Raw genomic sequence first — 26,538 nt, forward strand, 5'->3', positions numbered from 1 at the left:
ACATCTGATATATAGCGGGGGAAAAAGAAGAGCGTGTTTATCAGACGATGGATTCGATATTGCGACCTGCTTTTCGAGCTGCGCTACTCACACTGCTATCTATTGTGTTTTTTATTTATGTTGTCTATGTCAATGAACCGGTGATGGGCGGGAATTACTTAACGAGCTAATTTTACCACTATGTGGACTTAGCCTAAATAGACACCCCAAAATCAATCCCCCTCGCAGGGGCCCCGAGTGTGCATGGTCCCCTGGGCCTGTGCCCATAATACCCATTGGTTAATCCGGCCCTGAATACAAGTAATGCTAACCCTAATCGTTTAAAGGATTTTCCCACTTCACCAAAATGTCTAATTTGGATGACGATTTTTTTATACGTGTAGAAACAAAAATCCCAGCACAACACTTGAGTGGAGTCAAGATGTTTATTTCTCGTCTTTCACATTCAAGCATTTATAATGCATTTTAGATATCCTAAAAAAAGCAAATGGGGTCGAGTAGCCCAACTTAAACTTTGCAAGTAACCACATATTTACACATTCGCTGTGAGCCACAATGATATGATCCATTCAGAATAACAGACTCGAACATGACCTTACATACACATGTGAGAGTTCACACAGGAAGAATATGGAAGGCTATCGGGGCCAAAAGTCTTCAAACTAAACACATGAAACTTGATTGTGTCAACAAGCACAACAGCCAACGAAATTGCTGTATTTGTGACTATATTTGCTTGTTAGATACACATGTATACTGCAATATATGCATATAGATGTTGTGTTTGTTTTGTAATAGTACACGGGTATACACGGTACAAATGCAAATGTAAGCATAATATCATCTTTCATTAAAGTTCACCACCTCGACATGGTGAATAACATTCAAATTTGCTGTCTCAACAAGGTCAAACTGTGTGTTGATCAAATTTCATGTATCTGTCAAAAGCCTTTGGCATCAACTCTCTTTCATACAAAAGAAATTCACAATGTAATGCGGGCAGATGACGTTTTAGCACCGTTTCACCAAAAGGGGGTGATGAACAGCATTACACAGCTGTTGGAGTCTTGTACTCATAATCTCTCTAGTCTGCAAACATAATAAACAAGCCCTCCAATAAGGAAAACTTGGATACAGAGACAAATCACAATAGAGGTTTTAATGTTTATACCGCTAGCGTAAAAGCCTGTCTTTTGCAGTAGTATGAAATATGCACTGTTAATAGCTGCGTTTTAAGACCTCTATAGATTACAGAACGATTGCTTCTCTACAGATTAACCATGTGCCAATGTATTATGTCAAATCCAAATTTTAATAGAACCCAGTATTGCTTTGCACTACAAAAAATCCTTAAAGGGATAGTTCACCCAAAAATGAAAAAGCAGTGAACATTTACACATTTGTTTCAAACGTTTTTTGTTCTGTTAAAAACTAAAGACGATATTTTGAAGAAAGCTGAAAACCTGTAACTCCGGGACATCGCTAGACCCAATTTACTGGGGCACGTGCCCCAGTAAACATCGCCAATGCCCCAGTAAATGATTTGAGATATGATTTACTTCATATGCAAAGTATGTATAAAGAGTGGTAATCCTGGAATAAAGATGCTATTGTCTATGTGCAACTGATCCAATGCTGGTGTACGCAATGTAGTTTAATCAAAAACCAAACTGACGCATCTCTGCGTGTGCGCAAAAAACCATACCTGCGTGCCTTCACACACCAGTCCTGCTGGACCCTTTTGCGCTGCTCTTCTCCCGGTGTGAGTGCAGGTTGTTAAAATGCGCACTGAAAAAGTAGTTGCTGCTCAGGCATTGTGAAACCAGCGTAAGAGTCTTTTATGCAGAGGTGTCAGCCCGCAGTGAGTTTTGCAAGTCGACAAAACTAAAGTTTTTATAATATGAAGGTGATCTCACTAAGCATGTCTCATTTAAACCTTATTCTCTGCCATGTGTCGTCTAAGACAACAGATAATTCTATAAAACATCTTTTTTTTTTCTATTTGATAGAATTTTAAAAAATTTCACAGAATTTTTTTAATTAATATTCATGCAAAATATTTCTTAAATGATCTTAGCATATCACTCCAGTTGTGTCTTTATGTTGTTGTCCAGTTACATTTAGGATTAACTTATTTAGAATAATAACTGTATAATAACGATATTTTTTGTATTAAAAAAAATTATATATATATAAATTTTTTTTTTTTTTTTTTGAGAGGGGGCCCAGTAGAGCTTTAAGTCTAGCAATGCCCCTGCTGTAACCACTGACTTCCATAGGATCTGTTTTTCCTACTATGGCAGTTACAGGTTTTCAGCTTTCTTCAAAATACCTTCTTTTCGAACGAAACTCAAAGGTTTGGAACCACTTGAGAGAGAGTATACACTACCTGACAAAAGTCTTAGTGTCTATCCAAGTTTTAAGAACAACAAATAATAACTTAACTTCTAGTTGATCATTTGGTTTTAAAAGTGGCTTATATGAAAGACAAAGGCCTCTAAATTGGGCTTATTTTACCTAAAATAAAACATGATCATGCTTTGATTTTTAATTATTTCATTAGGACAGTAAGGTCTGACTTTGCAGAGACAAAAATCTTGTTACTTAACAGAAATAATGTACAGTATAAAATATAAAGTCATGGTGCAGTGGACAAACAATGAATATTGTGTATGACTCCCATGAGCTAGGAGGACTGCACCCATACATCTCTCCAATGACTCAAATTACTCAATAAAGTCATATGGAATGGCAAAGAAAGCGCTCTTGCAGGACTCCCAGAGTTCATCAAGATTCTTTGGATTCATCTTCAATGCCTCTTCCTTCATCTTACCCCGGACATGCTCAATAAGGTTCATATCTGGTGACTGGGCTGGCCAATCTGAAGCACCTTGACCTTCTTTGCTTTCAGGAACTTTGATGTTGAGGCTGAAGTATGAGAAGGAGGCAGCACAAATGTCTTGATACCTCAGCTTGTTGATCCAACCTGCAGATCTGCACACCCCCACACTGAATGTAACCCCAAACCAGGATTTTTTCTTCACCAAACTTGACTGATTTCTGTCAGAATCTTGGGTCTGTGTGGCTTCGAATAGGTCTTCTCCAGTATTTATGATGATTGGGATGCAGTTCAACACATGATTTATCAGAAAAATCTTCTGTCAATTTTCTAAAAGATCAACTAGAAGTTATTATTTGTTGCTCTTACAACTGGGATCGATGACAAGACATTTGTCAGGCATGTTCATTATTTAGGGGTGAACTATTCCTTTTAAATGACCTGATCCTAATCAACACCCAACCCGGATAAATACATTCAAGCTGTAGTGCAGATCCATCAGTCAAAAATCAAATCAGCTGCAGCACTTTTCAGCCCATATTATAATGTTAGTTAGAATATTCAATGATTTCTGAGGACGTCTATAACATGCATATGGGACTGTCACATATGGAATTAAATGTGGCCTAATTAATCGATTCATGCATTCAAACAACTCTAATTGTAAAGTGCAATTATAGCAATGAAAAATAAAACGTATATAGAGTGTTATACAGCAAGTCTTAAATTCACAAAACATGGCATTTACAATTTCACAATGGTCCCGCCTAATAAGAACAAAGCAATCAAACAAACAATGCAGTGCATATTGAAATGAAAACATTAGCATAATAAAAACAGACATTCAGCAACAAATGATGCCATCAAACATCACTGTACATCACTGATGATCACTTATTGGCCAGTAGAGGGCAGTGATGTGCAAGAACATGTGTTCACCAAGGTATAAAAAGCACAAGTAATAAAATCCGCAGACAGTTCTTCACATTCAGGGTTACAGTGAAAAACACAGCAACCAAACAGCAAAGCATATAGCGCGCAATGAACTCCATCACAAATCACTCTCATAACCACGGTCACATATCGAGCACTAAAAGGTGTCCTGGACAGAATATTGTTCAAGTCTCTATATTAGGGGTGTCCAGACTCAGTCCTGGAGGGCTGGTGTCCTGCATATTTTAGTTCCAATCACAATTAAACACAGCTAATCAAGCTCCTTCAAGAAACACCCAGGCAGGTGTTTTGAAGGAAGTTGGAGCTAAACTATGCAAGACTGAGTTTGGACACCTCTACTCTATGAGGCTATGAAAAGTAAAACATCACCTGAAAATGAACAACAATAAGGACACGTTTAACCCTTTAACTGCCACACCAAGAAAAAGCAATAGAAAAAAATTTGCATTGCATTTTTAAACTCCTAATGTCTCAAAATCACATTCAATGCATTTTTTTCAACACATTCTATAATTTCTAAAATATCCACCTAAACCGAATAGTAGATTTGGCGGCTTATGGTAAAAGTACAAGAATAAATAAAAATGCAATAAAAATCAGAAAATATGACGTGTAAGAGCAATTTATTTAAAAACTATCAAAATAAAACATTTTTGAATATTAAACCATAGCCAAAGGCCATACATTATTTTAGATTCTCATTTAACAGCAAGTTTTCTGGGTTTTTACAATTGACAGTGAGACAATCATCAAAAAACTGCAAAAAACAAACAATCAAATATCTCTCTCACTGTTGTGCTAATGTTAATACACCAGCATTTGCCATTTAAGAGGTAATCATCTTTGAAAGCTGTGATTTCCACACATTAGTTCTAAGAAATCCTTATATTTACTTCAAAAATATCCACACCAAAAAATACATACTAAAGAAATTATCTTAGTATATTCATGAATTAATACCAAGCTGTATCATTTTTATAGTGTGAATAATCAAAAGTTGATATTTCTCAGCAAACAGTCCCTTCAGACTGCAGATATGCATGAAATGAAAACATTAGTTTTGCTTTTCTTCCTTTACCATAAAGTGACAAATCAACTATTTGGTTGAGCATGTTTTTGAAAAATTAATACAAACACACTAATATTTTTTTATGCCACCAATCAACATAACATTGTAAAGTTAGGGCTCTTAGAGGGTAATATGTAAAAAAAAATGCTTACCTTGCAAATTTTCACCAAAAACAGTTCACATGTCAGGAGCGATTTCCTTGTTTTTGACTTTATTGCTAGAAGCAATGTTGTGATGAGTGCTGTTGAGTTATTGACAATTAGTGGATTTTTTAAAAAACATTTTTGGTATAACATACTTCAACCAAATGGTAGAGATGGCTCAATCAGGTTTAGTTAAGTACTCCTTTCAATGAAATACAGTCAGTCAAAATATGGTCAACCATTTGATCAAGCAGGCAGTTAAAGGGTTAATGCATGTACGACTGCTTAACTCTGAACAAAATAAAAAATGAAACATTTTAAACCAGCCTAAGATGTATTTCCAGTCTTGTTCGACTGGTCTCCCACCCTGACCAGGTGTTAAGTGCCTAAAACCGGTCTGAAATAAGACCACCAAATCAATTTAAGCCCAATGTATACTGTATTTTATCAGTCAAAAGCATTGCATTTCAAAGTAAACCCCAAAAAACAGCATGGACTAATGCTCAACACACTGGAAAAAAGGTTCATTAAATTTACTAACAATGTTTTTCCTTTTCTGAATTTTTTAAACAATAAAGGCATCTTCGTATTCATTTAAACTAGAGTTGTAGCTATATCTATATATTATCTATTTGATTACTGACAGAAATGTAATGTTGCCCCTTCTGCTCAATACTTTTGGACTGAATCAATGGCTTGGGCACCTTGTGGACAAAGCAAGCAGTGCAATGAAATATAAAAATGCAAGTTGCACACACAAAGTTTGTCTGTTTATAACAATTGGGCAGCAAATATACTATATGTGCGTATTATTCAGTGGAAAATTTGTGAGTAATCTTAAGTAAAGTTTAAGTATTCTTTGGTCTTTAAAAACGTTTTTCTGCTGGCAAGTCATAGTTTCCAATTTTAAATCAAGTGTGAACCTCGTCACATGCTTACTTTAATCCCAAGATCATATTTATGCATATTCAAGGATCAGCATACAGTAGGACTGGCACTAATATTATCATAGTAATAGAACATGAGTTCTGTTCACATATGGAGCTGATAATATGCCAAAAACAATCTGAATTTGAATTGTGTTCATTTGAATGACTGACATTTGTAATGTTATAAAATCTGAATAAATATGAACAAATCAGAATTTTTATATGCCAATAAAAATGTTTTTAATTTCTTGTTTTGAACCTCTTAATTTGAATTTCATAACTTGAAAACTGAACATCTGAAAATTAGGACAACTGGACTTTAATGTCAGATATTTTAGAGACATTTTTTTTTCGTTTACTGAACTCATAGACTGCAGATATCCAGTTTGTAAAAATACAGCTTTAAATTTTCAAGATAAAAATATTCAGAATATCAAATTCAGATTCTGTGTTGAAAGTAGGTCAGGGGTGATCAACAAAAAAAAGAGTAGATGATCAAACTAAGAAACCACCTCTGCATGATTCATGGTTATGAACGAATTAAAGGATGCAAATTATGGAGGTGTTTTTTTGGGGGATCTGGAAACAGGTAAAAATAGATGTTTTTAATCTACAAATAGCCTAATGGTCGAACAGAAGCTATCAGAACAACAATAAGAAAGTTAACAGAAGCTAATTTCTCATCGTTTGGCAAAATTAGCCATTATATATATATATATATATATATATATATATATATATATATATATATATATATATATATATATATATATACACATTATATATATAGACATTTAAAGGCTCAACTAGGTTAATTAGGTTAACTAGGCAGGTTAGGATAATTAGGCAAGTTATTGTATAATGATGGTGTGTTCTGTAGGCTATTGAAAAAAATAGATAAATGAAAATAAATTAAATACTGCTTTTATTCTAGCCAAAATAAAACAAATAAGACTTTCTCCAGAAGAAAAAATATTATCAGACATACTGTGAAAATGTCCTTGCTCTGTTAAACATCATTTGGCAAATATTTTAAAAAAGAAAAAATTCAAATAGGGGCTAATAATTCTGACTTCAACTGTGTGTGTGTGTGTGTGTGTGTGTGTGTGTGTGTATATATATATATATATATATATATATATATATATATATATATATATATATATATATATATATATATATATATATATATATATATATATTTATATATATGTAATTCAAATTAGGAAATTCAAATTTAAAACAATTTTCATGGCATACAATATTCAGTGTTATTAAATTACAATTGCTAATAATTCAGATTGTTTCGGCATATTTTAAGCTCCATAAATTCACACACCTTGTATTTTGGTCATGCATATGGTCGTAAATGGCCACTATTATTTTTGCAGTAATTAGTTTGTCCACAAGGTGGCAATGACAACTTGGGGAAGTCGATTCACATAGCAGTTTTTCAAAAGCTGCATAAATGGAACAGACTGGAAACAAGTGACAATGAAAACCTTTGCGCATGAGATTGTATGCAGTAGCTCAACTCATTGGTACAACTCTAGCATGAAAGAATACAAAGACATTTATATGCGACATACCCCGTTGTGAGAGAATACTCACAGAGCACACATCATCTGTGTCATTTCTAGTCCAAATATCTAAAAAGTCTTAAATCAAGAGGCATTTTAAGTACCTCTTGTTACTTGTAACAAGTAAAAAGGATAATTTTATTTTCAGAAATAATAAATAAGAATTAGGTGGTTTTTCCTGTATAAACAATCTGCCAATGGGGTGAATAAAATAATCTTGTTTTCGGTCTGAAATGAGATCATTTTGCTCACCCCATTGGCAGATTATTTAGATTTTTTATGGTATTTTTTAGATATTTGGACTCAAAACAGAACCAAAAAAAATTATATAAGAAAAGCACTGAAATTACATATGAGTTAAATGTCTATACGCATCAACTAAAGTATACTTTGAAAAGCTTGCCTTCAACTGTGCACACTCTACACATTAAAACCCAAATATATTCAGGTTTTAGTTGTTAGATTTAAATAAACAGCAAAAAGTCAATAAAACCCTAAGCTGAGTGCTTTTGAATGAACTTCACACAGTGGCTATGGCAAACTCTCTGCGCAGCACTCAAGAGTGAAACATTCATTTGGTCTCATTCCAAACCGCAGCCTCAGTATCCCAAAAATGGCTCTGTCCACCAACAGTGACCCTGCAACTCTGTAATGAGGAGAAAAGCAGTGCACAATACAATCAATGGCGCCATTAAACTTGAGGTCAAACTGCAAACAGCAGCACGGATCCATCTAGAATGTGCCATTTTCGAAGATCGGAGCGTTAATAAATCTTTGGCTGAATGTAAATGTCCTGCTATGAGATGGATGAGAGAAAACCTCAATCCTCCCAAGCCTTTTATTTCTCCTGAGCTGAGAGCGAGTGTGACAAAGCAAAAAAAATGGCTTAGTTGTACCCTGTGCGTTAGAAATATGACAATACGAGACTATCATTCATAGCTTCGCCAGAACCTGATAGCGGAGGCATCAAATGGACATTGTCCACAGCAGTATCGAAGACCCTTTCTGAGAAAAAAACATTGCCTTAAAAGACGTCTAGCTCTTCGAATGTGACAGCAAACATGGCTATGTCAAGATAGAAAGTCTGTGTAACATACTGTATATACAGTACGTGTGTCTATATGATGAAGTGTCAATTTTGAGGGCAAAAGAATTCAGGAAAAAAGGTTTATATTGGTTAAAAAAAAGGTGAATTTGATCCACCAACTCAAATCTGTAGCAAAAAAATCTGCAGATATGATGAAGTGTCAATTTCGACGGCAAAAAAATTCAGGAAAAAAGGTTTATATTGGTTTAAAAAAGGTAAATTTGATCCACCAACTCAAATCTGCAGCAAAAAAATCTATAAGGAAGCTTTTTGCCCTTCAGAATACACTAAATCTGTTTAAATGAGTGGATTTTACAAATGTAACACTGAGAGAAGAGGAAACCAAAAAGGCAGATGAAGCAAAAACGCAACATTCAGCAAAGTAACATTCATCTGAAGAGTGCACTCGCAGCAAGCGCACAATACCTTGCAAATAAAACCTCTATTCTCTCTCTCTGAGTGTGAAGGCAAGCATGAGATTGTGGCTCTGAGAATGAGGGAGGTAGAGACTTTGCTTCAGCTGCGATCATCTATTGGACTCCCCAGTGTGTTTGCTCCTACAATCTGTTCCCCTTCTGCTGTCAGTCAGTCACAGAGCCAAATGAGCCCACCCAATTCTGACATGCTGTCCCACTTTCACCCTTTTTGGTTTGTTTATGATGTCATCACTTCCACACGTGTGACCCAAGCATTTGATTTGACCCGGGCGCAGCTGTACCGCCCATGGACTGCCCGTATCCCATCACGTTATTGGCACCGTAGAAATTCATTCCTGCCATGTGTTGAGTCATCTGCGAGAGAGAGAGAGACAACAGAAACAGTCATTACAAGCATTTAACAGAAAACAACGATGACACTGACATTTGTTGTTTTCATTTGTTTTCCATCATTATTTTATTTGATGTTTATTGCTGTATCCCAATACGCATATTATCCATCTTATATAGTAGCCAAAAATAGAAGTACTGTAGTATGTCCTAAACCAGAGATGCTCAAACTAGGGCCCGCGGGCCAAAGTTGGCTCATGGTAAGCTTTGATTTGGCCCGCAATCCCATCTGAGAAGAGGGCAAGAATGATGGTGATGGTTTAGAGATTGTCATTTCAAATCTTATGCCTAGTTCAGACTGCGTGATTTTAGCCCCGATTTTGGCTCGCCGACAGGTTTTGAGAAATCGCCGACAAATGCCTGAAATCACAGGCAAATCGCTGCTCGTGCACGTGAGTGACAATCACACAGTATGAACTATCAAAGAGGCGATCCTTGAGAATCGCTGATGAGTCGCCGATGCCTGTGAGATATTTGGCGTGCTAAATATCTGGAGCTGTCGGCGATTCAAATCATGCCGTGTGAATTGAGTTTTGACTGAAAATAACATCAGCCATTGCCTACAGCCAATGAGAGAGCGGCTTTCACTTGTGTGTGCGTGTGTGTACCTGCTGCAGGCCAGCGGGAGGCTGGGGGAGAAGTAAAAGTGCTCTTTTTCGGTTTATTTGGACCCACGAAATGGAGGAAAAACTAGTGGAGGTTTGACAGGACTCAGGAGCAACCGTGTCTGTTTGACGTTTCATACAGAAATAGTTTATTATCAACGTTGAGGAGAAATGGCTAATTCCCTTTAAACCCAGGTGAGCAAACATGTACATGTTCTACCCTATTAAAGGCTTCTTTCTCATTATGTAGTTAATAATAAAATATATACACGTGTTTTTGGCTGTGAGACGTAGTTTGGACGAAGTTGTCGGCGATTCTCCCTATAATACAGTCATGCAATGTGAATGTCCATGTCGCCGAACCATCTTGCAGTGTAAACAAAGCAGCGACGAAACGCTAACCCAGATAGTCATGCAGTGTGAAAGCATCTGTGACACGACTAGTTTGAAAATCATGCAGTCTGAACTCGGCATAATGTAACCTTTTGTTTGTTTTATTGTTAAAAGCGAACTGAAATCAAACGTTTCAATTAAATAGTATGAATTAATCAGATTTTGCTTAAGCTTAACTTACCTTCCTTATAACGGACTACAAAACTCAAGCTGCGTCCCAAATCGCATACTTATGCACTATTCTACGACATTTTGTAGTATATATAGTGTATGTAGTGTATTCACACTGAAAACTCTAAAAATATTAAGTGCACTTTAATTACACGGATGACGCACTCATTCAGCCGCTAAAATGAAGTGTGTAATGATGGACACTTCACGCACTCAACGACCGCCGGTTTGCTTAAATAGCGGAAGGGGCAGAGCTATCGGACACACATGTTGGATAACTTTATTTATTTTGGATGGTGAAAGCAAAATTCTCCTACGAGAGTGATTATAGCACTTTATTTCACTTATTTGGCAACCGTCAAATGTCATCAGGAAAACAGTTTGAATTTCCGCTTAGTAAAAAAAAACATTAGTGCTCCATTTGGGACGACACTACATACATATACTATCCTGTTGAGTGTGTAAGTGCATAAGTACATAGTGCATGAGTGCATAGTGTGCCATTTGGGACGCAGCTTCAGTCATGCAACACACACACCCAACCGGTTCCAGATCCTGACTGATTAGATACTCACAGCTGATACTCATGACCACTGATTATTTGGACTATTTAAACCCCTCTGTTCCACACACGTGTTGCTGAGTATTGTTAAGCTGTTGCTGTCCGTACATAAGCGTTTTTCCCTGTTCCTGTGTTTTTGACCTATGACTGTTTATCGTGTTTTTGGAATACGCTTCTGGATCGTCTACTATACTGTTTATGCTGGTTTTCCACCCTTGCCTGTTTGACCATTCTCATAATAAAGCTGCATTTGGAACTACCCCTGTGTGCATAGCATCCATATGCAACACACTGCATGTATGGGCACAAACAGGTCTAGTGTTTTTTTGTTTTGTTTTTTACAATTGTGCGAACAGCATTTGCACAACTCCAGTCAATAATAATTCACTTGTCATTTCTGTACTAACTCGGTATCATGTATTTTGCTGCAAACACTACAAAATGGATTTGAGCTGAATGCACCTGAAATGTTAAGCGCAATCAATGTAAACAAAGCCTAAACCATTTGCTTGGTAATCATGATTCCGGCGCTTGTTACCTGGCTGATGTTCCACTGCAGCTGTTGGGCCTGCTGTGCTCCATATGCCTGCTGAGGAACTGCTGCCATGTTTCCCATCATGCCGTTCTGCATTCCCATTACACCGCCCTGCACTCCTGCCATGTATGGAGGAGCAGCTGCCGCTCCGGTTTGCGGCATGACACCCGCCTGTCCCACTATGTTCATATGTGGAGCCATCATAGGTCCCATCATGCCCTGCTGGGCACCCAGGGCCTGGTATTGGCCATATCCTGCAGCAGGAACATAGCCCATCTGGGTTGCTCCCATGTACATGCCAGCTAAAACAGAAAAACATGCATAAACTTTACAGAAGAACAGAAAGCGGCTCTGTTTCATTCTTAATCAGATCTCACCATGAGCCGCCATGTTTGTTTGTGGCGCTGTACTGCTGTACAGGGACAAGATTGAGTCCTTGGATAACTTTTTTCCACTGTCTTCACTTTTGGTTGGAGGATCAAGGAACAGACTGAGGTTTTCGGGCACTGATGCTGCTACCCGTCCAGTGGGCATAGACCCTGAGCTGGGCTACAATGAAAAACAAACAAACAAGCAAAAATCACTTGTTTGAAAAGAAGTAGGGGCGGCATTGGTGGCTCAGTGGTTAGCAATGTCACCTCACAGCAAGAAGATAGCTAGTTTGAGTCCCAGCAGGGCCAGTTGACATTTGTGTGTGGAGTTTGCATGTTCTCCCCGGTTTCCCCCACGGTCCAAAGACATGCGGTATAGGTAAATTTTGTAGGCTAAATTGTCTGTCCTGTATGAGTGTGAATGAGTGTGTATGGATGTTTCCCAGAGATGGGTTGCAGCTGAAAGGGCATCCGCTGCGTAAAACATATGCTGGTTAAGTGGGCGGTTCATTCCGCTGTGGCGACCCCAGAGTAATAATGGGACTAAGCTTAAAAGAAAATGAATAAATGAATGAAAGGGAGAAGGGGCGGCATGGTGGCTCAGTGGTCAGCAATGTCACCTCACAGCAAGAAGATTGCTGGTTCGAGTCCCAGCAGGGCCAGTTGGCGTTTGTGTGTGGAATTTGCATATTCTCCCCGGTTTCCTAGCAGTCCAAAGATATTCGGTATAAGTGAATTGGGTAAACAAAATTGGCCGTTGTGTATGTATGAGTGTGCGAGTGTGTGTGCGTGTGTGTGTGTGTGTGTGAATGCGAAAATGTATGGGTGTTTTCCAGTAGTGGCTGTAAGGGCATCCGCTGCATAAAAACATATGCTGGAATAGTTGGTGGTGAATTCTGCTGTGGTGACCCATGATATTGTATACAAGTCAAAGCTAGATGAATGAGTGAATGAAATAGATTAATCACTCAAAAATATAATAATCAAAATAATAATTAATTAGTGTAATTTGATATTATCATAACGTACATGTCCACATCTTTGAAAGTCGATTGGCTGGTCGCCCAGTCGGCTGTTCAGTCATTCAGTCAGTCAGTCAGTAAGACAGGCGGTTGGTCGACAGCGGCCTTTGGAGGGTTAACGCGAGAAAAGCGAGGGCGTGAACGGCACTCGCGAAAGAAATTTGAGATGCAAAACGTCCAAAGGACTACGTTTTTAGAATGAACCTGGTGTGTGAAAATTTGACTGAAGATTCCCAAAACAAACTTTTTACTTCAGTGGATTCACTTGGACAGATCAATTGTTAACCTAAAGCAGTGGTCACCAAACTTGTTCCTGGAGGGCCGGTGTCCTGCAGATTTTAGCTCCAACCCTAATCAAACACACCTGAACAAGCTAATCAAGGTCTTACTAGGTATACTTGAAACATCCAGGCAGGTGTGTTGAGGCAAGTTGGAGCTAAACCCTGCAGGGACACCGGCCCTCCAGGACCAGGATTGGTGACCCTTGACCTAAAGAATAACAATGTGCTCTAGCCAAATAAACACATCCATCACTGCAAAAAATATGAATGTAGCCCCAACCCAAATAAGTTAATTCTCTCTTGAAAACTCTTTACCGTGCTCCTGGCAGAGTTTGAGTTGCTGACGGCTGCAGGCAGAGAACTGAAGAGGTCGAGTGCAGGACTAATTTCAGCGCTTGGTTTGCCATTGGTCACTGGAGGTTGAGGTGCTAGGGCATCTAGAAAAGAGAACTTCAATGTAAAGGATCTATACTGACATGATTGTTCTGATAAGTGTACATATATTAGCATGTTACCTAGTCCTAGTAAGTCATTGACAGACTGTGACTGTTTCTTTGGAGTGCTTTTGAATTGTTGTGACTCGTCCTTTTTCTGCAAGACAAACATGTGTATATTTTGTGTTATTCAGTAATGACATCAATTTAATCAGTCCAAAGGAATTTATAATGAGTCTATGTATTTTGCTACTGTTTTTAAATTCAGGGTGTAAAAAATAAGGTTAGAAAAAAACATGATGAAAGCGTTTCCCAGCATTATTAACCACAGTCCCAAATTTACTATTTTGTAAATGAATAACTGCCATGCTAATAACCCATTAAGAAAATCCTGAGGGAAAACATGACATAAATGAGTTTTCAAGGATTTAGGTTTATAGATCAGTAGTTAGCAACAAGGGGAATTCATTCATTCATTTTCTTGTCGGCTTAGCCCCTTTATGAATCCGGGGTCGCCACAGCGGAATGAACCGCCAACTTATTCAGCACATTTTTGTGCAGCGGATGCCCTTCCAGCTGCAACCCATCTCTGGGAATAATATAAATATATATTTAAATAAATATAAATGGGTGACACGGTGGCTCAGTAGGTAGTGCTGTCGCCTCACAGAAAGAAGGTCCCTGGTTTGAGCCTCGGCTGGGTCAGTTGGTATTTTTGTGTGGACTTTGTATGTTCTCCCTGTGTTCACGTGGGTTTCCTCCAGGTGCTTTTATAAGTCCAAAGACATGTGGTACAGGTGAATTGGGTAAGCTAAAATTGTTCATGGTGTATGTGTGTGAATGGGAGTGTGTGTGGGTGTTTGCCAGTGATGGGTTGCAGGTGGAAGGGCATCCGCTGTTTAAAACATATGCTGGATAAGTTGACGGTTCATTCCGCTGTGGCGACCCCAGATTAAAAAAAGAACTAAGCCGAAAAGAAAATGAACGAAGGAATGAATTTAAATATATATTTAAATGAATTAAATAATAATTAAAAAATAACATTCTATATATATGAAAATTTTATTCAAGTCTGGTGATTGACTGGGCCAATCTAAAACTTGATTTTCTTTCTCTAAAACCCTTTGAGTTTTCCTGACTGTGTTTTCATGATTGTCTTGCTGAAATGTCCAGCCTGATTTCCCATTTCATCATTCTGATAATGTAGATCAGGGGTTCCCAAACTTTTCAGCCCGCGACCCCCAAAATAACAATGTCAGTGACTCGCGACCCCCAATATCCTCTGAGGTGGTTATAAATACAGAAACCTTGCATGCAATGACGCAGACACACCAATTAAATTTGTGTAAGTGCTTTAAATGTGCCAGAAAGTATAACCTGATGTTATAAAATCAAAATGTACTGACGCTATTGCTGCCTTTAATATAATGTAATTACCCCAGGGGTCGCAATCCAATAGAACTAGTAACTATAAGCTACTATAGTAACTATATAGTATATAGTAACTATAAACGACTGTTTTTATTTTCAGCATAGCGATGGATAAAATATGTTAATTCTAATGGTTTAATAAAAATAAATAGATTTTTGGAAATCACCAGGCGACCCCCCTTCATTGCCCCGCGACCCCTCGGGGGGTCCCGACCCCCACTTTGAGAACCACTGATGTAGATGATGGACTGAAGCAGCTAATTTTCATTTACACTAACGAAAGGCAGAGGGTTACTGAATAACTACTAAGAGATTTCAGCTGCTGTCTGGGATTTCACTGCCTTTCTACACCTCCCTTTCTTCATGTGTTTAATACTTTTTCCTACATCATTGCGTTTTATTACACACAACTTCATTTGTAAACTTATTTGATTTTTTTTTTTCTTTTCTTATGAATTTCTTTGGTTGTTCCCAAAATCTGGTGAAAATTTCAAGTCAACAGCACCTTTAGAATTATGTTTTCTGAGAAAAATGGTGAATTGTTCAATAATTATTTGATACTTATTAGTTTAAATATAAAATTAATTCAATTATTTTTATTATTACATTTAATGATTAAAATAATTAATTATATTGCTCCCCATAATGCTGTTTTCATCTGAGGAAGATACCATCCTAGAGAGCTCCGAACCATAGTGAATCAGTTTAATTTAAAAATATACTTTCTGTTAATATAAAAAAGGTTTGAAAAGAAGCTGCTTTGTCATAATTATAGGAGAAACACCCGGCATCGCAAAGCCTTAAATGAATGCTGCATTGAACAACAAAAGGCCTTTGAGTAAAAAAGATTGAGAGCTATTGTTATAAACAGCTGAAGTGCACAAATGTAGAAACCTACCAGCTTCATCTTTTCAAAAACAACGGGAGCCTCTTTTGTTACTGTTTCACTCTTTTCTTTCTGAAAATGCAAAAGAATGTTGTTATAGTTCAAAATCAAAGTGACAATCAAAACAAATGAAATATTTTTATGGCAGAATCTCAGAACATACCCTGAATGACTGGATGTCAATGCATTTATCCATATATTTTTTCTTATCATATTTGTCACGAATAAAAATCTCAGCCGCTCTGCATGGCGTGGCTTAAGGAAAGACAGTTTAGAGGGAGAACAGAGAAAGGAAGAGTTTTGAGTTTATTGCCATATCAGCTTCTCCGGCTATGTCATGGGAAAATCCGGTAAAATTTACAAACATTTCATAAATATCACTTTTTTTATAATAAAAAGATTGATAACAATAAAAAAGCATCAACAGCAATAAATGTTACATAAAACAAGATAAGTCAGAAACTGTTTTTTAAGATTTACCTATGATAAAAATTCTACCATTTTTGAAGGACTCGTGTTTTAAAATATAATCGCAAAAATCTCTCCAAACTAAAATTGTTGTTTTTAATGTTATCAGACAACAGTTTTTTCTGCTGTTGCAATATTGACATTTTAAAGGAACTTCCCCTTTGAGTAAATGTCTGAGTAATGGAAGGGGTGTTCATAAGGCTGTCACATGACATCACATGAATGTGAAAGAGTTATGTATGCTTATAACAATTGTTATCAAGTGTCATTTGCTCATTTTAAATGTAAAAATGACATTATTTGTTATTACAACTTGACGTAAAAAATACATTATAACTCATTTTTGTCTGTCATGACAACATTACCAATACAACAAAACTTGTCATAAATCTGTCATAAACAGGATTGCCATGAAGCTATTATGAATGTCATAAATTTTATAAGTGTCATTAATATATAAACAAAAACACACGCACACACACACACACACACACACACATATATATATATACAGTATATATATATATATATATATATATATATATATATATATATATATATATATATATATATATATATATATGTGTGTGTGTGTGTGACACACACACACACACATATATATATATACAGTATATATATATATATATATATATATATATATATATATATATATATATATATATATATATATATATATATATATATATATGTGTGTGTGTGTGTGTGTGTGTGTGTGTGTGTGTGTGTGTGTGTGTCTCATTTTCTTTTTCACAGCGAAATGAACTTCCAACTACTCCAGCATATGTTTTACGCAGCGGATGCTCTTCCAGCTGCAACCCATCATGGAGAAACACCCATACAGACAATTTAGCTTATCCAATTCACCTATTGCACATGTCTTTGGACTGTGGGACAAACCAGAGTATCTGGAGAAAACCCACGCCAACATGGGGAGAACATGCAAACTCCACACAGAAATTCCAACTGACTCAGCCGGGGCCCGAACCAGCGACCTTCTTGTTGTGAGGCAATCGTGCTACCCACTGCAATATTTTATGTTTATATATATATTTTTAAACTCAACTACTGTTGAATGATTAAATATTAATAACACTCTTAAAAAATTTGACAGATTAATGACACTTATAATGAGGCATGTTAATGACAATTATTTTGTTCTACTTTACTGAAAAAAAGGGATCAGAAAATATTCATGACATTCATAATGGCTTCATGACAATCATGTTGATGACGGATTTATGAAAAGTTTTGTTATCTTAGTGATATCATAACAAACAATGTCATGACTGCATTTAAAATGACATAAATGAGCAAATGACATTTAATAACAGTCGTCATAAGCATGCATAAAAACTCAGTTGCATTTCATGACAGTTTTATGAACACCACATTCAAGTAAATAGTTGCCAAATAACCTTAAAACATGCATGTATACACACACACATTATATGTACTAAAGGATACTGGTCTGTCTCTGGGCGCTGGAAGCACTCTGGTAAAAAGGCCTCGTATAGTCTCCGAGCTTTGGCGTTCCCCATTTCCTGAACAGACTGAGCACAAAGTAACATACACATAAACACTATTTCTTTATCATCCATACATATGGTGCCCTTTAAATTGGAAACATTGAAAGCTCACCTGTATCTGCTCTTGAGTCCACTGGTCCAGGTTTACAGATTTCACTCGTGAGATGTGAACACCAAGATTCCGGTGGATTCCCGCACAGCGGATACAAATGAAGATACCAAGATTCCAGGATGCCCATCTGGGACCTGATAGACAAAGAAAAAGAATAAGAAAAATGGCATTAGAGAAATAAAACTTTTTTTTTTCTTTTTCTAGGACAGGACTACAGTCAATCAGTTTACCACCAGTCTACCATTTCATTTACTACAAAAATAATAAATTTGCAACTAAATTTTTAAATTATTTTTAATTTCATCAAACATGATGGAAGAGTAATTCATTTTCTAAAATGGTCTAATCCAGTTGTCCTCAACCACCGAGACACAGACTGGTATCGGTCTGTGGATCAATTGGTACCGGGCTGCAAAAGAAATCATTAATTATTTCCGTTTTATTTATTATAGAGTCTGAACAATCTTTTATTTGGAAAAATCTTTTATTTTGCATCACTATGTCTGTGCAAGAAGATCAGCTGCTGGAGATCCCAAATGATGGCGGCCTTTTAGGGGCCATTCGCATGTTGTCTTTTCTAGAGTTTGCGCAAGTTCATTGTTTCCAATGGCGGTGCGCAGCTTGTATCAGAACTTGTAGCAAGAGTTTTGTCAGCTTGTCTATATCTGAGAAAACGGTTGATGTTTTTTTTTTTTTTTTAACGCAGCGGATGCCCTTTCAGCCGCAACACATCTCTGGGAAACATCCACACACACACACACACACACACACACACTCATATACTATGGACAATTTAGCCTACCCTATTCACCTGTACTGCATGTCTTTGGACTGTAGGGGAAACCGGAGCACCCGGAGGAAACCCACGCGAACACGGTGAGAACATGCAAACTCCACACAGAAACGCCAACTGAGCCGAGGTTCGGACTAGCGACCTTCTTGCTGTGAGGCGACAGCACTACCTACTGCGCCACTGCATTACCCCTAGAATCATCATCATCATTGGTTCATCATTAAGGTCAAAATATTAGCCCCTTTAAGCTATATATTCTTCAACAGTCTACAGAACAAACCATGATTATACAAAAATTTGCCTAATTACCCTAACCTGCCCAGTTAACCTAATTAACCTAGTTAAGCCTTTAAATGTCACCTTAAGCTGCAAGGAAGTGTCTTAAAATATCTAATAAAATATTATGTACTGTCATCATGGCAAAGATAAAATAAATCAGTTATTAAAGATGGAGTTATTAAAACTATTATGTTTAGAAATGTGTTGAAAAAAATCTTCTCTCCGTAAAACAGAAATTGGGTAAAAATTAAACAGGGGGATAATAATTCAGGGGGTTGAATAATTCTGAGATCAACAGTATCTAATAATAACAATTATTATAGAAAAAGATTTATTTTGATAGCAATGTTCATTTATATATATCCTACATGATCTGACTGACTGAAATTCTGCAAATCATTATTATGCCATAACAATTCAACTTCCTGTGGGGAGTGGCCAGCCCAACTCAATTGATATTCCATCTCATGAACAGAAACAGCGAAAAAAATAAATAAATCAGAATTCATCCTAAACTCAAGCAATTTAATGAGTCAGTGAAGGAGAGAATGGCCAGAAAAACACAGACAGAAGGGAGCGAGTGATAGAGAGAGCCTGCTGAGGAGAGATATTTACATTCTCCTGCCTGGCATTAGAAGAGAAAATAAGAAGCTTCGCGCACCGCAATGACTAATCCAGTTTGGGCAGTCATGTGGACACGCTGGCACAACGCTGATAACACACATACACACACACACACAAACACACCCACCAGCCCCTGCAGCATCTGTAGTCCTTCCCGCTGCTCTTAAATCATACATGATAAAGCCCACACAACATTCAACAAAGCCATCTGAATCTGAACGCTGCCTGAAGGTGCTCTTATCACCATTTTATTCCCCGTTATGTAACCGTACTCCACTGAGACATGATGAGCGAGCTTCAAAGACAAAGCTCCAAGCGGAAGAGATTTTCGGCTTTTATAACGCAATGCCAATTTAGTCCGAAAGGTGGCAGCAGCGCGTTTTGTTTTTGCTCTGGTTGGTCTCCTGATGTGATGTCAGAGAGGATTGTTGTGGCAACATTTCTGCTTAATTGCTTGGTGTTTTCTGGAACGAGCGCACAGCATCATGGGACGGACATACCTGCTGTTTACACAGCGCACCTGCTGTGCTTATCTTCGTCTGAGTGGATCTAATTTGACACAAAATAGACAGTTTTTGGTCTTCAGCCGTGAGTGTAAGCATTAGGCGGTGCGCCCACAGTGTGTTCAATAACACTCACAAAACTGAAAAGCACTTGTGGAAATAATGAGCTCCAATCAGACTGGGGAATAAAATGAAATAAATCACTAATTCCATGCAAATGTCATGTAAATGTCATGCAAATGTCATGTTGCCATGAAAAAAAAAGTTTTCACCAAAATAGGAAAACCCTAGCTAGTTTTTGTGTAGGTTAGTATTTTAGAGCACTGTTAAAATACTCAAAAATGCCTCTGTTAATGCCTTCAAACATTTGTATTTGATTACCCAAAGTCACACAAGGGGCATAACGGTGGCGCAGTGGGTAGCACAATCGCCTCACAGCAAGAAGGCTGTTGGTTCAAGCCCTGGCTGGGTCAGTTGGCATTCCTGCGTGGAATTTGCATGTTCTCCCCGTGTGGGTTTCCTCCAGGTACTTCACTTTACCCCACAGTCCAAAGACATGCAGTATACAGCTGAAGTCAGAATTATCAGCACCCCCCCCCCCCCTTATTTTTTTACCCAATTTCTGTTTAACAGAGATTTTTTTTCACATAACATACTAGTTTTAATAACTCATCTCTAACAACAACTGATTTATTTTATCTTTGCCATGATGACAGTAAATAATATTTGACTAGATATTTTTTCAAGACTCTTCTATGCAGCTTAGAGTGACATTTAAAGGCTTAACTAGGTTAATTAGGTTCGTTAGGGTAATTAGGCAAGTTATTGTATAATGATGGTTTGTTTTGTAAACAGTCTGAAAAAAAATTTGCTTAAAGGGGCTAATAATTGTTACCTTAAAAAGGTTTTTAAATTAAAAGCTGCTTTAAACCTAGTCAAATTAAAACAAATAAGACTTCCTCAAGAAGAAAAAGTATTATCAGACATACTGTGAAAATTTCCTTGCTCTGTTAAACATCATTTGAAAAATATTTTAAAAAAGAAAAAAAGGGGGGCTAATAATTCTGACTACAACTGTAGGTGAATTGAATAAGCTAAATTGGCCGTAGTATATGAGTGTGAAAGAGTGTGTATGGGTGTTTCCCAGTGTTGGGTTGTGGCTGGAAGGGCATCTGCTGTGTAATAACATGTGCTGGATAAGTTGTCGGTTCATTCTGCTGTAGAGACCCTGGATTAATAAAAGGACTGAGCTGAATAGAAAACGAATAAATAAATGAAAGTCACTAATTACACTACATCAATAACAATTGACCATCCCTTACACCTTAACCCACCCTTAAACCCACATATACCACCAAACCTACCCCTAACCCTACACGTATCCCACCTCAAGAGCACCAGAAGTCTTCTGCAGTACATTATAAACACGTTAAGTACATCGCGTTTTTTTTTTTTTGCTACAAGTACAAAATAGTAGTTTAGGACACCTAATAAAAAGTGAGATCTGTCGTGAATTCAGACTTCTTATCAATTAGAAATGATCAGACCGGAGGTTTTGAATATCAGAAAATAGACTTTTTATTCTCCATAATAAAGCCGAGAAAGAGCAGAGCAGACCTCATAGCATTCTCCTCCTGCTCCTAAAGTTTCAGTGTGTTTCCAAAATCTTTATACAGGATTTTTTGACACACCCCTAGGTGTCTCATTTTAACTTTTAACCATTTTAGAATAGGTTTTTACTCTAAGGGGTCCTGCTATTCTTGGCTCTCAGCCCACTAGCTCATGTCAACAGAGATGTTACAGGTCTATGTCAGCATAGTATAGATGCAACTTATGCAAAGGAACTAAGTGTTTACATACATTGTTATGATAGGATAACTTGATAATATGTTACTCGTTCTAACTTCTGACACATATAGCTTCATACAAGTATTTAACATACAGTATATGATCAGGGCTTTACATATTCAGTTATTCTACACAATCAGTCTTCAGCATAGCCTTCTCCTAGTGTTGCTCCTGTGCAGGCATACTCATCTTACACAGACACATCACTGTATTTTTAACACATGCTGGCATGTTTGCTGCAAACACTACATACATTTTGAGAAGAGAAAATTGACTACATACATTTTGAGAAGAGAAAATGAACTGCTTTACACTTACTTCACACTGAGAGAATAGAAATCTTCTTTAGATCCAACCGTGATATAAAGTGTTACCCAAAAGTGTAAAAAACAGTTAGTTAATTTGCAGTTCAGTTAGTTTAGTTTTATATAAACTGCATTTAATTTAATTTTAAGAGTTATGAATTGAATCACATTGCGACACAATGGCAGAGTAGGTAATGCTGTCGACTCACAGCAAGAAGGTCGCTGGTTCGAGCCTCAGCTAGGCTAGTTGGCATTTCTGTGTGGAGTTTGCATGTTCTCCCTGCGTGGGTTCGCGTGGGTTTCCTTCAAGTGCTCTGGTTTCCTCCACAGTCCAAAGACATGCGGTACAGGTGAATTGGGTAGAATAAATTGTCCGTAGTTTAGAATGTGAATTAGTGTGTATGGATGTTTCCCAGAGATGGGTTGCAGCTGGTAGGGCATCCGCTGCGCAAAAAATATGCTGAATAAGTTGGCAGTTCATTCTGCTGTGGCGACCCCAGATTAATAAGGGGACTAAGTCGAAGAAAATGAATGAAATTAAATACTCCTGCACTGCATGTGTACAGAACAGGATTGCACAATAAAGCACAAACTGGCAACCGGTTTTAACTCTAATGTGTACATTAACTTTTGCTGTTCTATTATCTGAGCTTTTCCAGCATCACTCACCTCTAAACAGCACATAAAACAAATAAACAGTGGTTGGCTTCAGCAAACGTCAGTCAGATGGTCTCTTTCCTGTCTAAATGGCCGGAAGCTGACCAGACCCTCTTCTGGAAATCAATGTCGAAACCATCTAACCTTGTTTGCTTTAAACCTTTCTATGTCCCAAAAAAAGCTCCGAAAGACAAAATCCAATCACAGGAACATGATATCTGATATGTTATTCTGCAATAAAATGTGCTGATTTGGCCTTTAATGGGAGCACCAAGGCATTGCTTTATATCTGCACTATGCTCACGGTCACACTAACATCTGAAATTTGCCATTGGCTCTAATGCGAGATGGCTCTGAGCCAGAGAGGAAAGGGATATTCCCGATGGGATGCATGCAGCTGTATAAAACACACTTTCTATGAGCTCTTCTGTGCTGTGGGACTATTTAGATTACCTATTCATCCCCCACCTGCAAATATCCCTCCTCTGTCCGTCTCCCGCTGAAGCCGCCTGCAACGGCAAAGGGGTAATCAGCTTGTGCGGTATTACTGGAGGACACCGGGGAGAGAGAGAAAGAGAGAGAGAGAGAGAGAGAGAGAGAGAGAGAGAAAGTGCATTTATGTGTGGGATGAAGGACGGACCGAAGAACATGTGAGGCTGTAATAAACAGCCAGGTGGAGTCAGGCAGGTTTCAGGGTGAATCACAAAAGAGAACGGAACAGGATGGAGAGATTCGCACATGCAGATCACACTTACTGGCCTATTAGAGAGAGAGAAGCGCCAGGAAAAAGGACACGTGCCGAGCCACCTGTTTATTAGTGGTACTTAATAAACTAAATATCAGCATGATGGTCATATTACGGAGTTAGGATTTGAGCGATGTTGAGATATGGACGCTGTAGCCATGCATTTACAGACAAATGTGTTGGCATCTTTTTATTGGATTATCATAATGACGTTTGACCTGGAAGATAACAAAATAAAATCAATTTAGGGCTAAATAATAAGGATGGGCTTAGGGTTGAGTGATTTAGGGAAATATGTAATTGCGATATTTTTGTTGTGATTTGATTTGTGATTACAATTATTTACGGTTGAGATCGGTTTACACTTTAAAGGGCACCTATGATGCAAAATCAATTTTTGGAAGCTGTTTAGACAGAACTGAGTGCAGGTGCAGTGTGTCCACTGTCATTTTGAAGTGATATACAGTGCATCTGGAAGGTATCAAACATCTTCCACTTACGGATGATGGAGACCACTGTGATCATTAGAACTTTCAGAGAAGCAGAAATTTTCTGTAACCCAGCCTTGTGCCTTGATACAATCCTGTCTCAGAGGTCTACAGACAATTTCTTTGTCTTCATGCTTGGTTTGTGCTTTGACATGCACTGTCAACCCTGGGACCTTATATAGACTTATATAGGGTTATCAAGTCCAATCAACTGAATTTACCACAGGAACATCTCAAGAATGATCATAAGAATCATTCTAAGAATTTTTTCACATTGTCATTATGGGGTATTGTGTGTAGAATGTGGAGGAAATAAATAATTTTTTTCCATTTTGGAATAAGGCTGTAACATTAAAAAATGGGGGAAAAGTGAAACGCTATGAATACTTTTCGGATGCACTGTATACCCCACACACACGAAATGTTTGGGATTGGTAAACCTCCATCTTTGTGAACATGAAACTTTAAGTTTAAGTTAAGAAATAAAGTATTAATTATTATTATTATTATTATTATTTTAAAACATATTTTTAAATGTAAAATTTAGATGTAAGCTACCAGACAAGACACCTTTTCTTTGACACTCTCCAGACAACACTGCTGATCTACATAAAAGAGTGAACAGCTTCCTCTCCAGCTCAACAGCAGTCTTGTTTACCGTCTGTTTGGAAATTTACAGGGCCGCAAAGCTGTCTGTGCGTTGCTCTTAAAGTTTCATTATATGCTGTGATCTACTGTGTGTTCCTCTGACAGGCGGCACTCAGGTCTGACAAAAGAGTGATGCGTAACACAGAAGAGTGCACCTGAATCAAGAAGCACAACATCCAACAATACTGCTCAAAAAAGAAAACATGCACTTTGGATGGGCCTGCGGTATAGGGGTGTGTGATGAATAAACATGGGGTCTTGCAAACACACAGACAGTCAACAAACACTCTTTAAGCACACAGAGAGTTAAAAAGAGCAACAGGGTCAATTCCTGGGCTAACTGGTTGAATTTTGCTACCTTTTTTGTCAATAAAGCTTAATTGTTAGAGGTCGCACTGCTGCCACAACAAAACCTGCTAATATTAATCTGATTAATGCAAAAAATAATTTGAATAATTGTTAAATTAATCGATTATCAGCATAATTCAATTCAATTTATCTTTATTTATATAGCGCTTCAGTGCTTCCCACGCATAGACTTTACTTGGGCTGGCTGCCCATGTATATTAACGCTAAATTTGGTGATCACTCGCGATCTATTAACTAGTTGAAAATCTTCTCTTGCCCTGCACATATTGTACTGTTTGTTGTGTGAGTGTAAGACCTGTCACTCACACACACAATCTCACATGCTCTGCAGACACACAGAGATGAGCCTTTTGGGAACTTTAATAATGTGTCCGGGCATAGTTTCTGAACATCCTAAAACGTCTTAGAAAAACTTTAATATAAATTTGGAGAGGATGACCTGACATAGTATTCTTGTAATTATTATGGCTTTTAGCACTGTCTTTATTCCCTTTTTCTTTGATTTATTTATTATTTGTTGTACTGTGAATCCGGAAAATATTCATAGCGCTTCATTTTGTCCACATTTTTTTATGTTCCAGCCTTATTCCAAAATGGATTAAATTCATCTATTTCCTCTACATTCTACACACAATACCCCATAACGACAATGTGAAAAAAAGATTTTTTGAAATTGTTGCAAATTTATTAAAAATAAAAAAAAAACCTGAAAAATCACATGTACATCAGTATTCATAGCCTTTGTTCAATACTTTGTTGATGCACCTTTCTTGTGAATTTTTGCCCATTCCTCTTTGCAGTACCTCTCAAGCTCTATCAGGTTGGATGAGAAGCGACTGTGTACAGCCATTTTCAGATCTGATGTTCAATAGGATTTAGTTCTGAGCTCTGGCTGGGCCACTCAAGCACATTCAAAGAGTTGTGAGTAGAGTGGCTTCAGTCTGGCCACTCTACAGGCCTGATTGTTGGATTGCTGCACAGGTGGTTGTCTTCCTGTAAGGTTCTCCTTTCTCCACAGAATAACGCTGGAGCT

General features: G+C 37.5%; 1 protein-coding gene across 2 annotated transcripts in view; it reads right to left on the reverse strand.

Annotated features, from left to right (window-relative positions):
• Nucleotides 1-7,903: 7,903 nt before the first annotated feature.
• smap2 (small ArfGAP2) overlaps nucleotides 7,904-26,538 on the reverse strand; it is a 33,856-nt gene continuing 15,221 nt past the window's right edge. The window contains exons 1-10 of one of the 2 annotated variants that reach the window (XM_005159676.6): nucleotides 20,070-20,252; nucleotides 18,247-18,380; nucleotides 18,073-18,158; nucleotides 16,283-16,361; nucleotides 16,132-16,191; nucleotides 13,884-13,959; nucleotides 13,684-13,805; nucleotides 12,072-12,243; nucleotides 11,698-11,996; nucleotides 7,904-9,392 (exon numbers count right to left, since the gene is read on the reverse strand). In XM_005159676.6, the coding sequence (XP_005159733.1) occupies nucleotides 9,267-9,392; nucleotides 11,698-11,996; nucleotides 12,072-12,243; nucleotides 13,684-13,805; nucleotides 13,884-13,959; nucleotides 16,132-16,191; nucleotides 16,283-16,361; nucleotides 18,073-18,158; nucleotides 18,247-18,380; nucleotides 20,070-20,118 (1,203 nt within the window). In that variant the 5' untranslated portion in view covers nucleotides 20,119-20,252 and the 3' untranslated portion in view covers nucleotides 7,904-9,266. Of the gene's footprint in view, nucleotides 9,393-11,697; nucleotides 11,997-12,071; nucleotides 12,244-13,683; nucleotides 13,806-13,883; nucleotides 13,960-16,131; nucleotides 16,192-16,282; nucleotides 16,362-18,072; nucleotides 18,159-18,246; nucleotides 18,381-20,069; nucleotides 20,253-26,538 lie in introns of those variants that run through there. The other variant, NM_001044795.1, reaches the window with a different exon arrangement.

This window comes from Danio rerio, chromosome 19 (assembly GCF_049306965.1).
Source record: "Danio rerio strain Tuebingen ecotype United States chromosome 19, GRCz12tu, whole genome shotgun sequence".
NCBI lineage: Eukaryota > Metazoa > Chordata > Actinopteri > Cypriniformes > Danionidae > Danio > Danio rerio.